Genomic DNA, 17164 nt, shown 5'->3' on the forward strand with positions numbered 1-17164 from the left:
TTTCCCCCTTTAAATCCACTTGCAATACTCAGCCTTCTAACCTGGAACTCAGAGTTCGGCTTGGATATATTTACACTCTACAGACCTGCTGCTGTATTTTTAGCACTGGAAATACTATACTGTAAAGCAGAGCCGGTAAATCAGACATTGCCTTACCATCCTGAAACAAACACCTGGAAAAGACAGAAAAAGACAGTAAAATAGTTTGAAGGAATGCCACTTCTGGGAGTTTCACTTCATATAAGTGTACAGTAAAATGCCTACAAGCCATCTGTGGTCTTTTCTTACAGAAGTTTCAAGGAGTTGTTATTGAATTTTAGCGAATTGGGCAAAGTCTATGGAATTCGGGTACAAGCTGGCCTTGAGCCTTCCCCTCGGCAAACGATCAAGTCCATTAACGCAGACAGCACATGCAGCTTTAATGAAGGCACTGCAATATAGGAATTGCCTTTGACTTTATTTTCGCCTCGAAGTTTGCTGCCTGAGCCGGGAGGGAGGAGGATTCACACATAACCATGCTGACGGAAAGTGCTTTTGACACAAGAGCCTGTGTTCTCCATGGAACCGGGCGAACCTTACGCTGGGGACACATTTACACCCCTTCTTCACCCCTCTCCCGCTCCGGCCGCTACCGCTCCCTCACACGCCGCCACCGCCTCAGCGCATGCGCGGCCCACGGCTCCCGGCGCCCCTCACCGCCCGCCCGCTGCCCCGCGCCCGTCTTTACCTTGCACTCGCCCGAACACTTCATAATCCACCGACTTGAGCGCGCCGGAGGCCTTGGCCAGGGTAGACATGGCAGCCGCGCCGCCGGGAGCAGCCGCTGCCGCCGCTCGCTGCGCCCCGGACCGCGGCCGAGCCCGGACGGGAGCGCGCAAGGATCAAGCTTCCAGCGTTCGCGGCCGGCTCACGCTGAGGGGGCGGTGTGGGGGGACATGAGCCCCACGCACACACCGGGAACAGTCCGGGACGGACGCGGCCCCGCAGCGCTGAGGGGAGGAATGAGCGCTCTGAGGGATAGCAGCCGACGGCGGCGTGTCCTGAGGTACACCGGGACCTGTAACGCTCCGTGAAAGTGTTTTACCTCTTGTGTTTGAGGTTAGGAATGGATTGAGAGAACAAAGGTCTGGAGGGGACTGTCTCCTCGTTCAGGGCTGCTGCAGCAGGCGTCTGCGCCCGGCTGGGTTCCCCTTCCTCAAGCATCAGGTAACCAGCATTAGCCTTCTCCAGGGATTTACAGGAATTACCGAAAACAAGGCATATTTTACATACATGGCAGAACTGAGGTAATTTTGACTGACAAAGTGAAAAGCAGGTGAAAGCTAAAACACACACGAAAACCCAAAATTTATCTTAGGCATCCCCTCAGCAAGGCTGAGTGACTGACTTTTCTCGCATCTCCATGTTAATTAAGCTTTCAGCCAGTTTTAAAATGCATTTTGCTGTTCAACCACTATGCTGAGGTAAATAACAAGGCCAGCAAGGGGCTGGACTTCTCATCTAGAGCAGCAAGCTCACCTCCTGCAAGCTGTTCAGCAAACCTTCAGTGGTATCTAGTAGTGTACCAGTGGTATCTATTAGTAGTCCTGTTTTCATTAGCAAGCCTTCCCAAAACCATTGATATGTAGTTTCTTTTATGTAGATGCTACATGTACAAAAACACAGGGCATAAATTGGTTGTTTAATGGACCGACTCTCCAACCAAACACCACAAAGATTTTTCTTTATAGTGCTTTATGTCTGCTTGCAGTTTAATCCCCCCTCATTTGCCTTTCCTAAAACATCTGAGTGTTCTCAGGCAGCATCCTACAACCTTTAACCAACCTCAGAGGATGAGCTCAGCCTTCTCTTGCCAACAGATAAAAGCAGGTGAACTGCGACTTTACAATAAAACTCAATAATAACTTTATTTGCTGTCTCCATTAGGCAATTCCCTCCCACACACCACTTCACGTCCTAGCAGTAATGCAGCATAACCCGAGTTGTTTACCTGTTTGGGGCTCAAAACAAAAGGGATGTTAATAGATAGAAAAAAAAATGAAATTGCTTTCCTGAGCACATCAGTTAACAAGGGAAACCACATTCAATTCAGTGCAGAACAAAAATACTCAGAATCAGATTACTTCCAATATCACAGGGAATAGGAACACAATGGACAAAGTCTCATCGTTTGCCTTAACTGCACGACACGTTCAACCAAACCCTTGCCTTGACAGGGGTCATACATTTTGCTAGTGTGGAATCAGCACCATTTTGTTTTTGAAGAGGAGGGTTCTACAGAAAGAGGAACAGAATGCAGTACAGACAGAAACTCTTCTGTCATTTGCTGCCATCTATCAGCAGTGAAGAGCAAGACAGGTAAAAAACAGATGTACAATAGCAGCTTATTTACAGTACAAAGCATTGTAACACAAGCCTCGAAACCAGAGCTTGTTCTGGTATGATTACACTGTGCTATGTGCCAATTCCAGTTCTGGCAATCTCAGCCTTTGTTTTAGCAAGAGAGTCTTTGACCTTTCAAGTTGAGTTCTCAATGTCACTCAGTTAGGTCTCCTCCCACCGGCACTGGCTCATTCTCAGGATGGGGACCCATTCCTGTGGTTGTCTTTGAAAGCTTCCTGGCTCAGAGATACTCTCATCTCATGTCTTCCTACTGGTATTGTCCTTTTTCAGACAAGCCAGTTTAAGATTATTTTTTTCCTTTGTTTGCCATAAGAACCTTTTGCCATTCTCCCTAAATGAACCCGAGTTTTTCATTATTTTCACTGTACAGAGCCTGAAGAACTCCAGAAGATGATACCATGAAACATCTAATACTCTACAGTCAAAGTAATCAGTATTAGTAATCACACAGTATTCAAATACCCCATGCAGCAGGGGAGCTTTAGCATATACTATCATAAAATGGTTTGTGTTATAGGGACCTTAAAGCTCATCCAGTTCTAGCTCCCTGCCATGGGCAGGGACACCTTCCACTAGAGCAGGTTGCTCCAAGCCCCTGTGTCCACCCTGGCCTTGAACACTGCCAGGGATGGGGCAGCCACAGCTTCTCTGGGAAAAGTCTGTGCCAGCGCCTCAGCACCCTCACAGGGAAGAGCTTCTGCCTCAGAGCTCATCTCAGTCTCCCCTCTGGCAGGTTAAAGCCATTCCCCTTGGCCTGGCCCTACAGGCCCTTGTCCAAAGCCCCTCTCCAGGTTTCCTGAAGCCCCTTTAGGCACTGGAGCTGCTCTAAGGTCTTCCCTTAAGGAGCCTTCTCTTCTCCAGGCCGAACCAGCCCAGCGCTCTGAGCCTATCAAGAAATGTAGACAGCCTGTATGAAGTCAATGAAGTTCCAACTTCCCCCCCACTTTTACCTGGTCACTCTAGGGTGGCCTAAGAAGAACTGGCTGGTTGCGCATCCTGAAGCTACAGCCGATTGTAAGAAATGCTGAACACCTACCTCTTTTACGGCATAAGATATATTTTTTAATTCTACTGCAGAGGTATGCAAATGATTATGAGCATTTCCTACAACAAACAAATTATTGTACCTTTAGGATGAACAGAAAACATAATGCCATAAGATCTGTAAGATCACCTGGAGATAGAGTCTTTCATACTGCTGCCAGCTTTGCTATAACCACATGTTGAATTTAGTTTGCTACTGAGTAAATACAGGTGACCTTTTTTATTACTAAAACAAAGCTGCAACAGTCATGATTAATATCTGAGTGAGACGATCCAGGCTGCAGTGAATTCATGATGACCATTATGGTGCCAGTTTGCCCTGGCCTCTGCTATGTTCACAGCAATTCCTTTTTTAAGATTCACCTCTTCACCTCCTATTTTCACTCCTATTCACCTCCTAATTTCACTTTTCTGACCACTACATATCCTTATTAATTCAAGTATGTGCTAGCCAGCTTTTATTCCTCTGTCTGCTTCAGAAGTCATTGTTTTGTGTTCATACAGATGAGCTTCTACTACCAGCACAGTGTCACCTAGGAACAACTATTACTGCAACTTAAACTTGTGCAGAAGGGCTTCTTTATTCTGAAAGCTGCTTAGAAAGGTGCTTTATTTGGCAAGTTTCTTGAAATTGGGGAGAATTCTATTGTTAATAGGGCTAATATGACCACTAGGTCATCTGCCTCTACTCTGAGCATTAAGCCTTTAAAAAATGCTTCCAGTACTTGCTCCAAGTGCAGGAAAAGTTTTCCCACTACCCTGTTTTTGATAATAGCATAAAGAAAGGATATAGTAAAGAATATCGTTACTGGAAAACACCAAGAACCTGCTACATTGCAGCCAAACATCAGGGAGCAGCACAATTAGGGCTACACAAAGAGCTAAGGGTGGCCCTAGCACTTAAGTGACACACTCCCAAAGTACCTGAAGCAGGGCAGGCAGAGCCAGGGGGTGGCAGCAGGGTCTCTCCAGCAACATTTCCAAGACTGAAAACATAGCTATCACATAAATGTAGATGTATCCCTGAAGCAAGACTGAAGACTAATCTGCCTATGACTTAAGGGAAGTAAATGTGCTCAGCCCTGAGCTTAAATGGAGCTCCTGGAGCAAGGATGGAGGGGGTGTGGTTGGGTCTCAGGTGAGGTTGGTCAGGACAATTAGAGTTATTGGTGCCCTTGACACTGACCACTATCAATAAAAACTGTTTGATAAAAGAATCCCTTATTTGTTAAGCTTACATTTTGGTTGTTAAAGTCATTTTGAAAGTTGTAGCTTCATTATTTATGCTGTTTATTCATCTCTGGCACAGAATAGTTGGAAAAGCATTAAAACCTTTTTTTCTCTCAATACCCACCGCTACTCCTGCCTTCACTCTGTGTGGCTGACACCTCACACCCCCAGATCTACTCGAAGTTTTCCACTCCTAATACTATCTTTAGCGTACGCACAATGTCCCATCAGGCACATAACCTCCCACCTCATTGTCTTAATTCATCCCTCAGCTTGTAACTATGCTGCTATTTTTCTGCACCATTTTAATTTAACATGGCTCCTCCTCAGTCCTGTCTGTGGTTGCATTTCTGCCCTCCTGACACCTTTTTGTAGAGTTTCTTGCACAATCTACAGGCTATTAACATTCATGCCTTTTCTTTGGATTTCTGGATCTCTCATCATCAACTTACCAGCTGATAGCTTCAGCTATACATTTTCTTTAGAAACTTTAATATTTGGGCACACATTTTAATATTTCATCACTCTGTTTATCTGATCCAAGCTCTAAACCTGATTCACTTACTGATCCCCAGCTGATTTTGATGAGTGGTTTCCAAAGGATACCAGAGCCTCTAGATACAAGGAGCTACTGCTCCTGTTGCCTGGTTATTGCTGTTACCTAGGGAGCACTGAGCACCCAGGAAGAGGGTTAGGAGCTTATGGAAGCTTAGCTTGTCCTTTCTAGCTTCTCCTTTTACTTGTTTTCCATCAAATGCAAATGTGTTTGTCTCTATTTTTTATTCTTTAAAATAATGCCCTGCCCCTCCTTTACTTTTGCTTCTTCAAGCAAAAGGATAAGCTTCCTCCTTTTTTCACTGGCCTTCCTCTTTCTCTTGTTCCCTTATCACAGTTTCTTTTCCTAAATTTTATTCACTCTCCTTAATTCATTTCTGAATGAAAATTAGTAGGATTTCCAACTTTACAGAGTGTGCTTCATGGTTGTACAAACTTCTTCAGGGTCTTTATTTTGTTGTCGTTGTTTAAATCATGTCTAAATATACCCAAAACTTTTTGAAGGCTTAATCTTGACCAACTGTTCAGTAAGAGATGGCCTTGCTTCATCCTATCACTAGCTGTTGTCTTCTCCTTAGCAGTAAAGATTAGATTTAGAAACCTGAAGGACAAGACAGGCACACAGTGGGACTCTTGCAGTGCCTTAGTCTGCCTTCGCCAGTACGAGATGTAAAACTAACAAATAGAAATGTTCTAATCATGCAGAAATAAATGCAAAATAACTTTCATTCCCTAAGTTTTCCAGAAGACCGTGAAGGGTTTCTAACCTGTAAGGGGTTTGCCAGGGCTATTACTGATAGCCATGAGCAGCTTATTTAGAGGAAATTAAAAATCAAGTGGAGCGGATGTTAAAGTGTCAACTGAAGTAAAGATTTAAGCTTTACATGCTTTCCATACAGTATATTCCTATACTTCAGAGAGTCTGTAGAGAAGTGTAGAAAAAGGGTGTATGTGAAGAGAGATTTGGGTACAAGTTAACAAGCCAAAAAGCAAAGTAGTGTTTGGCAAAAATGAAGTCTCATGTTAAAATAGAACAACACAGGAGGAAACTGTTTTCTTTAGCTGCATCATAAATGCAAAATTACTTTGTACTGTGGAACTGCAAAACTTGAAATTCAAGCATGTAAATTTTAGAGAATCTTAGAGAATTATCTACCTGGTTACTTATATTGTAATTATTACTGTGTAACCTAGAGAAAAGTGTTAACTGAACGGTTGAAAGAAGTTCAGTTTTGAAAGAGGATTTGATGGAAAAATACAGATGAAAGATTGCATGGACAAAAATCACAATTGCCAGAACTTTTGCTTAGTGGTTGACTGACTAAATGTGTTATAGATGAATCAACGGGACACCCATCACACAGGCGACCTGGCTACAACGTTTGGCTCTGACCCATTTACGAGACAAGACCCAACTCCAGCAATGTGATGGGTGTGGGAGGACCCCACACCTGTGCCAAGGCCCACTGCAGCAAGTGCAGTGTTGTGCAGAGGAGGGGTCATGCCCACACACATCACATTGCAGGACTGCAGCCAAACCTTGCGTGGATGGCACCTAAATTTGTCCCTCTCATGCTCTATAATCCTGGGCTGCTTATATAAAGGAACACAAGTTATACGGTGACAGGTACGAAATTGTGAGCTAGCAAATGTGTAAAAGCAATGTTAGTCAGGAAAAAGTTGATTCTGCATGCAAACAACGTTAAAGTTCTTCAACTTAGCAAGCTGCTCTTTTGGAGTTGCCTTTGAGATGTGTTTTACCTGGATTACTGCAATTAGAAATGTCACGTTCCCCGAGGTTTTACTGGAGACATCAGTGAGCTCCAAAGGAACAGAGAGAAAGTGCAGAGGGATAGGGGCTTGGTGAAGAATGGGAGCCCGGGCCACTTTCTTACAGTTGGAAGGAGCACATGAGAAGTCTTAGTCACATAGTTTGATAGGAGAGCAGGAAATTTATCTGACATTTTATTAAATACCCATTCACAGAAAACTCATTAAAATTTGGGGAAATACATTGACTGAGCTGCTGGTGGGGGTTATATTTTCTCTTCTTACACAATACACTGAGGGGGAGATGTGGTCATTTAAAGCAATTAGCTCTTTATTCCCATTGGAATATGGGAAATTCAAGCACCACCCTTCCCACAGCCACTAGAACAATGATGTCAGATTTCGTGGAGGATTTAGGGCTCTATAAAAGATCTAAGAAAGCACAAAGGAGTGTGGGCTGGGAAAGGAATGGTTCAGAATGGAGGTGGGTTGACAGCTGTTACGTTTTGCAGTTCTATGAAACAATTTGATTCATTCTCGCTAGCTGCATTAACCCACCATTTCTTCTCAAAAGCAACAAAGAGAAACCCTAATTAGTGTTTCAGCATCTTGCCATGTATTAGTGCAGCCTATGCCATCAGGTATTTCAGTCCGCTCTCACTTAATTGATTACGACTTCAGTTCTTGGAACTGGATAGCTTCAAAAGCTTAATTTAGGCTGAAATAGATAAAATGAGTGATTTGCTATTATTACAGGGAACAAGTGATGTCCAGGCAACTGCTGTTGGAGTGGGGGATTGGAATAGCTTCTTAGATTCAGCAATAAATATTGGCATATTGTCATTTTAATTCAGACATTTCTCTGGGAACATGAATAGCCTGTTCCAAACATTTGCTTTAATTTCCCATAATGCTGCCTCCTTAAGCTGGTACATTGAGTTATTATTTCTGCTAGAAAATTAAATGGTAAATTAGTAATAGCAATGAGAACATGCTGACATGCTCATCTTGCTAAGATAGAAAGAGAGAAAGCCTGAAGAGCACTAAGTCCACAGATATAGTGTCTATATTGCAGCACATGAAAACCCTTAGGTGGTTTCAGATGGTCCTTCTGCTCTTGTTTCATCATTCCCCAGTACAGGACCTTGTACTGATAAGAGTAAGCTGATCAGAGTCACAATTCTCTCCTGAAGAAGTGAAAGAAGTGGATGCACTCCTGTTGTCCATCTGCCTGTCACCTCCCCTACCTTTCTCCAAGTTAGAATCTACTGTCTGACTCCAGTCAAACGAGTATGTTTCAAATGACATCGACTTGTGAGAGCTTCAGTGAAAATCAGCATGTGGATGAAGGAAGATGCTCTCTTGCCTCTGAAAGGTGGGATGAAGCTCTAGAAATACATATCGTATTATCTAGATGCAGCAGGCAAGCCCTAGTGCCTGCCACAGGTAATGAAATAGGCCCTTACAGTGGAGTCCTGGGTGCCCTCTCTTTTGTCCTAAGGTTGCTGCTGTCAGACCCAAACTTCCATCCATTCTTATACTATAAAAACATCAGTAGTTCTGATAAAATGGGAGAAATCAACATGATTTTGTAGCAATAATTCAAATCAACTTGAATGCTTTTGAGGAATCACTGATTACATGGAAAAGGGTGATGTTGTGGATAAGAGTGTTCCTGGAGTTTTAAAAAGCTTTGGACAGAATCCTGTATGAGGTTACTCTGAGCAGGGCCACTGTGAAAAAGTGCAGAAGTATTTCTTTACACTAAATGACTGGGCATGGAAAAGTCAGACTAAATTCAGTGTTATTAAACAAAGTCATGTGCAGAGCAAAGGCACACCAAACTACGCAAACACAGCAGTGGTTTCTAGATGAGCCATTTATTATTCAAGAAACCAATTCTGGAGTTAATGTGAACAGTTTATGAGAAGATCAGTGTAAGGTTCAGCAGCTGCCAAGAAAAGCCCTTAGGAGAAGAATGTTAACTGAAAGCAAAACAGAAGAGAACCCACAGGTCACTGCGCAAACACTGGCTGTACCAAATATCCTGTTCTAGCTGTTCCTCACCTCAAAACCAGCAGAAAAGGCAACAGACAACATCAGTAAGGATGATTTAAAGCCTGGAACAGCTTCATATGTTGTAAGACTAAGCAGACTAACACTCTCCTGTGCCTTCTTGAGACAGAAGACTATTATCCTGTCCACCAGAGGATACCACACAGGTCTGGGTAATCATAAATGGTCAATACGCCTCATTATTTCTCACGTATGAGAACTCGTGGGCATCAAACAAAATTACCAGGTAACAACTTTCTGGCAAACAGAAGGGAACGACTTTTCACACTGTGCATGAATGAGAACTTGCAGCTGCAGAACATCGATGCCAAAACATAATGAGCTTAAAAAGCAGATGAAGGAGGGGATGAAAACCCGATTTAGCACTACTAAACATGACAAAATAGCCTGTGACTCAGGATGTCTGCCTGTGAGCTGAACAAAATGGGGAGTGTGCAGAGGGGAAGTAAAATTGTATGAACGCCCAGTTCTCAGTCTTTAGTTCTTAGTTTTAGTCTTGTCACAGGAAACTGTTCTTTCATGTTTCCGCAGCAAAGACTGAGGTCAGCCTTAGAGAAACTGAAAGCTTTCCTGGAAAAAAAGAGATGTTTGCATGGGCTGGAAAGAGAAAAAGGCACAGAGCCTGGGAATGGAATGGGAAAAGGGGAATATCTACAGTCTGAGTGCTGCAGCTGATGTGCTGCAGAGGTGATGTGCCCGCCAGTGAAAGCACATCAAGCTGCTGTGTGCTCTGTCAGGACCAGAAAGTCCCTGCTTGGTAACACCTCTGGTATGCCTGACGCCACCCCAAATTCTCTTTCCTCCCAACTTCCCGTTTCAAAATGCCCTGTTGTTCAGAGGTGTTTGTTTGCTGGGGATTACCAGAGTGGCTCTGACCCAGTTTCTATTGATTTCAGTGCCTGCCAGGCCTCCTGCTGATACCATTCCGGATGCTGATGACCAATCCCTTATTCAGGCAAGGAGGCTGGAATCTCCAAGGACAAGTGTTTTTCCAGCCATGTCTCATCAGACCTTTGGGTGAGCAGATTAATTCATAGGACAGTTATAGGATTTGAGGATGCATTTGGCAAAGCCAGGAAAGCATGAATCAGATTCTGCATTCACCCACTGCAGTGTTGCTGAAAAAGAAAACACATGGGAGCTGCAGATAGTGGTATCACTGTCTGTGTGAGGAAGTAACAGTTAACACCTACTGCATTGTCCTGCAGAGCTCTCTTTTGAGATTACAAGCTCTCTTTTCTGCTCTTTTTGTTCAAGACAGATTCTCGCTTGGCTTTTTAAGCCTCCTTAGTTCTTTCACCCACCCAGTTCTTGGTACTTTGCCCAGCAGAAGGGCAGCTTCTGGCTTTATTCTAAATACAGCTCAGTTTTCACTGGGCTTAGCCTTTAAGTTACAATATACGAATGTGGCAAAAGTGACTTTGCCCTCTTTCTGCGGTTTCTCTGTATTTCCAGTCCTATTATGTTCCTTAATTAGAACATTCTTTCTATCCTAAATGGCCTTTTTGACAGTTACAATTCCAAGAGGTTGTTATGAAGTGTTAAGTTACAGTCATTGTTTCACCTTGAACTCTTCTTAATGGGACACCTGACCAGAATAAACCCACCAATTTACAGTTCCTTGGATTCCAGTTTTAGTCCCCGACACAATTATCCCTGTGTTACTAGGACATGGGCACAACCAACTTGTCACATTAGCCCAAATGAATGCTATTTAGCATTCGTGTTTCATGTGATCCTCTCCCAGGTTTGTTCTGCTGCTGCGTGTCTCCATAACACCCCCTGAGAGAAGCTGCTGCTTTAGAGATGTGCCAAAAAGTCTACAGTGCAGATTCAGTGAACAAAAGCATGGGGCCAGAAGCAAAGTATGAATCATTCTTTAGCAGGAGAGAAAGGATTGGTGGCTTCGGGGAATGTTGAAGCGAGCTTGCTTCTCTTCCAGAATTCATAAATACTTAAATATCTCTGATCCACACGTTGAAACAGTGAACACAAAATCCTCCCAAAGAGTTAAAGCCTGAACAACCACTTGAGCTGTGGCTGTGACAAACACAACAATTATTTGTGCTGAATGCTGCTTGAAACAAGATGGAAAACCTGAACAAAGATGTTTGGCTGTTATTTGATTTATCCTGGGTTGGGAATACAGACCTTATGCTTTTTTCTTTATTTTTTTTAGATAGACACTGCCAATTTCTTCTCCTAACTGGAACAACATGGGAGACCTTACATTTTCAGCAAATTCCTCATTCAAAAGAGGAGAGACTGCAGGTATTTTAGGATGAGGAGTTCACAGTTTCACATCAGTGAGATCCAAATGGGTTCTGAAGGCTCTTCTAAAACAAAATACTTACAATCTTCTAATACAAAGCAGCACTCTGCTGTGTGATACTCCACTGAAGTCAACAGCAAATGGGTTACTATCAAACAAGTTGGTATTTCACAATCTGTTCCTATTTTGAAAGATAAATCCTGCCCAGAGGAGTTTCACAGAATTGCCTTTTTGCTCACCTAAGAACTGGAAAGAGACTGAAGTGAGAGAACTGAGAACTGCAGATGAAGATGCAACACATGCATTTGCCACTGTAAATAAAAATACCATCATCTACTCAAGCCCTTGGGGTGAGGTTTGCTACAACTCAGCTTTGGCAACCACGGAGTAGCTGTGTGAAACAGCAATGTCCATGGTGAGCAGTGTTGCCATGGCACAGTGTTTCCCTGATTTCCTAGAAGAGCTGGATCCCTCGTGTTGACCTTTGCGAGTTCACTGTCATCACATGCTCCTCTGCAGCTGGTTTCTGTTTGGCAGGACTGTGAGAGAGAAAAAGCCACCTCACTGCCTCAAGAGGAGAGAAAAAAAGTCTCTTTCCCCAAAGCTGGCTGCATTTATTTCATATCCAATGAATTATTATTTATAATACTAATAGATAAGTATTATTTGTAAGTAAGTAATTGTATATAACTTATATATTTTATAAGTAAGTAATTTGGAAAGAAATCAGCAGGAAGCTCCTATAATGAGGCTCAAGTCTATCATTTTTTTTTTCTCTGCAGGCATAATAGTTTCCAGGGATATATTCAGGAGTTTCAGATACGTGAAGGAAACAGACTGTCAAAGCCAGATTCTCATGTGTGTGGATTTGAGACAAACCCAGGAGGTGGAGGGGGGGAACCAATTTTGCTAAAAATTAGTTTATTTCATCAAGGAGGATTTTGCTCCTGGTTTTACAGTGACTGTTCAGCCTTGTAAGAACAGTTACCCACCAACTTTAGCTGGGAAAGAGTGAAGGCCAAATAATATCCTGTGAATTGATGTAATTGAGGATGGATTTAACCCTCAAACAGAACCACTGAGAAGATAAAGTGAAGGACAGCAGTGTTGCCCATATTCAGTCAGCCTTGTCCAGGTAGTAAAATTGTACAGATTATACAGGTGTGGTAACACTTTAATCCCTTCACAAGTGCCTTTTATCTCTATTCATTATAGGTTAAACTGAGAAACATTCAATTTCTATTAGACCATCTGTATCTAAAGAGGCATTACAGAAACAGAACAGCATCTGGGCCCCTCACTACAGGAGAGACATTGAGGTGCTGGAGCGGGGCCAGAGAAGGGCACCGGAGCTGGTGCAGGGCCTGGAGCACAAGTGTGACGAGGAACGGCTGAGGGACCTGGGGGGGTTTAGTCTGGAGAAGAGAAGGCTCAGGGGGGACCTTCTCGCTCTCTGCAACTGCCTGACAGGAGGATGGAGCCAGGAGGGGGCTGGTCTCTGCTCCCAAGGAACAAGGGATGGGACAAGAGGAAACGGCCTCAAGCTGCACCAGGGCAGGTTTAGATGGAGCTGAGGAACAATTCCTTCCCCAGAGGGTGCTCAGGCATTGGAACAGGCTGCCCAGGGCAGGGCTGGAGTCACCGTCCCTGCAAGTGTTCACACCCCGTGTAGCCGAGGCCTCAGTGCCATGGGTTAGTGGTGGCCTTGGCAGTGCTGGGAACGGTTGGACTGGATGATCTTAAAGGTTTTTTCCAATGCCGTTGATTCTATGCTTCAGTGTATGTTCTTTAGGTGATGCAGAACCACCTCCCCATCCAACCTGAAACATGCAATAGAGTATTTAGGCAGCCTTACTTTAGGGGCCTAAAATTAGTTCCTCTGAATCACGCTTCAGAAGAACCTATTTTTGTCCCATGGGATACAGGAAGCTTAAGTTCTTTGGCACCTCATTTGCATCCTGCAATCACTCTTGCCCCATCCTCCAAATAGATGCAATCTCTGTAAAACAGAAGTTTGTGCAATAGGTGTGCTTAGGAGTTGTAGTCATATTGACTACTCCTGAGGTGCAGCGGTGTTTCTCATCTTTTTCTTCAATAAAGCAAAAGAGATCATATGTCTCTAGGTGAGATTTTTCTAGCTACAAACCAGCACAGATACGTTGCTTTTAAAATCAGTGTTTCTGTTTCTTTGGCTTAAAACTGCTGATTTAAATCACATTCCTGTGTTTCAGAAGATGGGATAGAGTGACTAATCCTACTACCATCTTGCTCACATAAAGTAATAACTGCAGCTGACTTCCTAGGGGCAGGAGTAGGTGTAATTACTGCTCTTCCCTGTTTATACCACACAAGGAACTGCTACTACCCAAAATGTGTAGAGCCACCCAGTTTCCCAGGGGCAGGGGAGTAAAGGCTTTAACAGCAGGCTGCAATTACAGGCTTTTCTCGAGTCCCCATGCTGAAGGGATAGAGCAGCTCCTTGCAGTGAAAATGCCCTTGTTAGTCTGAAGACTTGCAGCCAGGAATCACAGATGCTTCTTCCTGGAGAAAGGAATTTCCTGCCATCTTGCCTGAAAGCTGGTGAGCGGGATGGCAGCAGCTTCTTGACTCTCTTTGGCATCTTTCAGTGCCTGCTTTGGGTGAGTGACCGATTTAGAAACCTGGGGATGAGAAGAAGTCTGAGGATCCTCATCACTGACACCACCAAAAAGCAAGCTATTCCTCTTTATTTTTGCTTTTGGAGATATGGAAGTCACAGACCAGGATAAGTGGGATGCAGGTAACATGAAGCTCCTGTTGGACTGGGTCTTCTTTTACAAACTGTAAAATATATTCAAGTCTGTCACTCAAAAATGATTCAACTTCAGTTGGAAAGGACAGATGGGTCACTAAGCAAAATGTCTGTCTAAGAAAAGTAGTTGCTTGAGGGCTGAGAGAGCAGAAACCATGGTTAAGGCTGAGTGACAAGTTCCCTAAATAGCAGCGACAGTGCTGGTGGTAGCTGACCGAAGGCAGCAAACCATCCAAGCAGGGAATGTGTGAACACTTCACAACGTGACTTACGCCACCGCCACCAGTCCCCACTTCTCATGAATGGGAAGATTGTATTTTCTCTTTCACAACTACACCACTCGGATTCATCGGTTCTCAGGATTTCATGCCAAAACCAACAGGTTGCAGCCATATTTGGGCTGCTCGCAATTCATATTCCTCCTACTTAATAAGAGAGGGAAAAGCTGTGGATGCAAGTAGCACAGACGGGTTCCTTGTTAGGAAAGCGAGTCCCTCGTCATATGACTGGGGAACCAAATGTGCTTTTACACACTGCTGCCACCAAAACACGTTGCAAACTTGAGGAACAAATTTATTTTTGACTCACTTGGCAAAACATGTCATTTTTTTTCCCATTTAAGTACCAGCATGCCAGTGTACGGGGGGAAAGGACTACGGTTTTAATAACTACTAAAAGGAATTAGTAAATTAACCAGCTATGCAGAAAATACTTCCAGAATGCAAATACTATATGTGTGCTTACTGCTGTAACTGTGAATGGACGCAGAATCTCCTTTTTCTTTGTTTCAGGTTCTGAAAATCATGTTTCTGAGAACACAGAGGTCAGTTCAGCGCAATGACCACCTCTGAGCTGACAGCAGATTGTGCTGTCACACACAGAGCTGACAGCACGCTGCATGTTTTCCCCCAAAAGGTGAGTCTGATGTTTAATTCTGATGGAAGGCACTGGTGTGTCTGGGTATGACAGTCACAGGTGGGTTTGGACCAAACAGGCTCCCTGAGGTCAGAGGTGCTTGTTCACAATGCAAAATACTCGGAAATGTGTGAAAATTCGAGCTTCAGTCTCAGGATTAGAAAGTGCAGAAGCTGCAGGGGTATTTTTCTGTGACGACATAGGTATAAAGCAAGAGACTGCAGCTCTGAAGTTCCTTCTGGATCTGCCAACTTCCATTTCAGGACATTGGACTGTTTGTTATTTTTTTTCCTTCAAGTCCAAACAAACTCTGCATGCTTCAAATTTAATCAACACTTTGCACATTGGAAATGGCTGTTCAGACAAACCACCGGTGCCATTAAATTAGAAAAAAGAATTGCCCATAAATGACAGAAAATAAGGAAATTAATTCAGACTTTTCAGTATCAAGACACTTATATTTTCACTTATCCTTAAACATGGGGGGGTTTTATTAAAGCTTCTGGGCCAGTTATCCAATTTATCCTTGTCTGAATTGATGATAAAACTGTTTCACAGTGTTCAGCTACACCTTTTGCTTGCTCCTGTTTTCACCAACACAACACTAAAATGATAACGAGGGACGTGGAGCTGTTGGAGCGAGGCCAGAGGAGGCCCCGGAGCTGCTGCGAGGGCTGGAGCAGCTCTGCTCTGGAGCCAGGCTGAGAGAGCTGGGCTGGGGCAGCCTGGAGAAGAGAAGGCTCATGAAGGGGAGACCTTAGAGCAGCTCCAGTGCCTAAAGGGGCTCCAGGAAACCTGGAGAGTTTAAAATAATAGTGAAATCCAAGTGTTTTGTACTAATGTAAAGATTGATGGAGATGAGATTATGTGAGACAAAATCTTCAGGGAATGGAAGGGTGTTTCAGAAGTATTGGACACTGAACAGAATCGTGATTCCTTTGGTTAATCAGGGTAGCATGACTCTGGCTTATGTGACTATAACACAGGATTGTTCCCTGTGTCTACTGCAACATGGACTGGAAATAAATGGCTGATCCCAAAGGCATGTAGAAGATGATATAAACGTGCTCTCCAGGAAAATGCCATGACAATATCTGCACACTGTGGGCACTGCTGGCCATGCCTAAGCTTCCTGTGGCATATCTCCTCTTCCTCATGTGTTTCAGCACTTAGTTAGCCATGTTGGGGGGATTTTTTTAATATTAAGCAGAGCTAGTTTGAGCATAAAGATCAGAAAACAGGATTTGCCCTTGTCATTAGCTTTAAATCTAATCAGGGAGCAGCTGTTGCACAGTCACCATGTCATTCTTGAGGGGAAATTGTATTAATTATATTTAGGACAGCTGGGGATGACTATCACCGCTGCTGGTACTGTTATCACACAACCCATCACGAGCTCCATCCTGCACCCATGGGCTCGCAGCAGGACCAGGCACCGCTGAGCTCTGCTCACTGGTGGTGTTATTTCAAGTAAGCCTCTTAGGGAGCAGCACAATCTGCTGTCAAACCCTGTGGCCAATTATCTCCAACATAAAGTCCATCCCCACTTCATATGACAGTAGTTTTTTTGAGGTGAAGACTGATGTTTTTCTCTTTTTCTGCAGTGCTAACAGCTGGGAGGTCAATGCTTTTATTCTGAATCAGTGTTTGAATGGAATTATGGAATGGTTTGAGTGAGACCTCAAAGCTCCTCCAGTTCCAGCCCCCTGCCACGGGCAGGGACACCTTCCACTAGAGCAGGTTGCTCCAAGCCCCTGTGTCCAACCTGGCCTTGAACACTGCCAGGGATGGGGCAGCCACAGCTTCTCTGGGAAAAGTCTGTGCCAGCGCCTCAGCACCCTCACAGGGAAGAGCTTCTGCCTCAGAGCTCATCTCAGTCTCCCCTCTGGCAGGTTAAAGCCATTCCCCTTGGCCTGTCCCTACAGCCCGTGTCCGAAGCCGCTACGGGGGCTCTGGCAGCGGCCCATTGATCACCACAATGACCCATTCCCCGCCGGGCTCCCCGCGCTGCTGCGTTACCGGAGCCCCGGGGAAGGCGGGAGGGGGAGACGACCCATCCGGTCCTTCCGGCGGAAGTGATCTGCGCGCGGCGCCGTTCCCCGGTGTGT

At 44.2% G+C, this 17164-nt stretch overlaps 1 protein-coding gene across 1 annotated transcript in view; it reads right to left on the reverse strand.

Annotated features, from left to right (window-relative positions):
* Positions 1–1107, reverse strand: part of ACYP2 (acylphosphatase 2) — a 45934-nt gene extending 44827 nt beyond the window's left edge. The window contains exons 1-2 of the mRNA XM_030489234.1: positions 728–1107; positions 157–173 (exon numbers count right to left, since the gene is read on the reverse strand). Of these exons, the coding sequence (XP_030345094.1) occupies positions 157–173; positions 728–797 (87 nt within the window). The 5' untranslated portion in view covers positions 798–1107. The remainder of the gene's footprint in view (positions 1–156; positions 174–727) is intronic.
* Positions 1108–17164: the final 16057 nt, after the last annotated feature.

This window comes from Strigops habroptila, chromosome 6, assembly GCF_004027225.2.
Source record: "Strigops habroptila isolate Jane chromosome 6, bStrHab1.2.pri, whole genome shotgun sequence".
Taxonomy (NCBI): Eukaryota; Metazoa; Chordata; class Aves; order Psittaciformes; family Psittacidae; genus Strigops; species Strigops habroptila.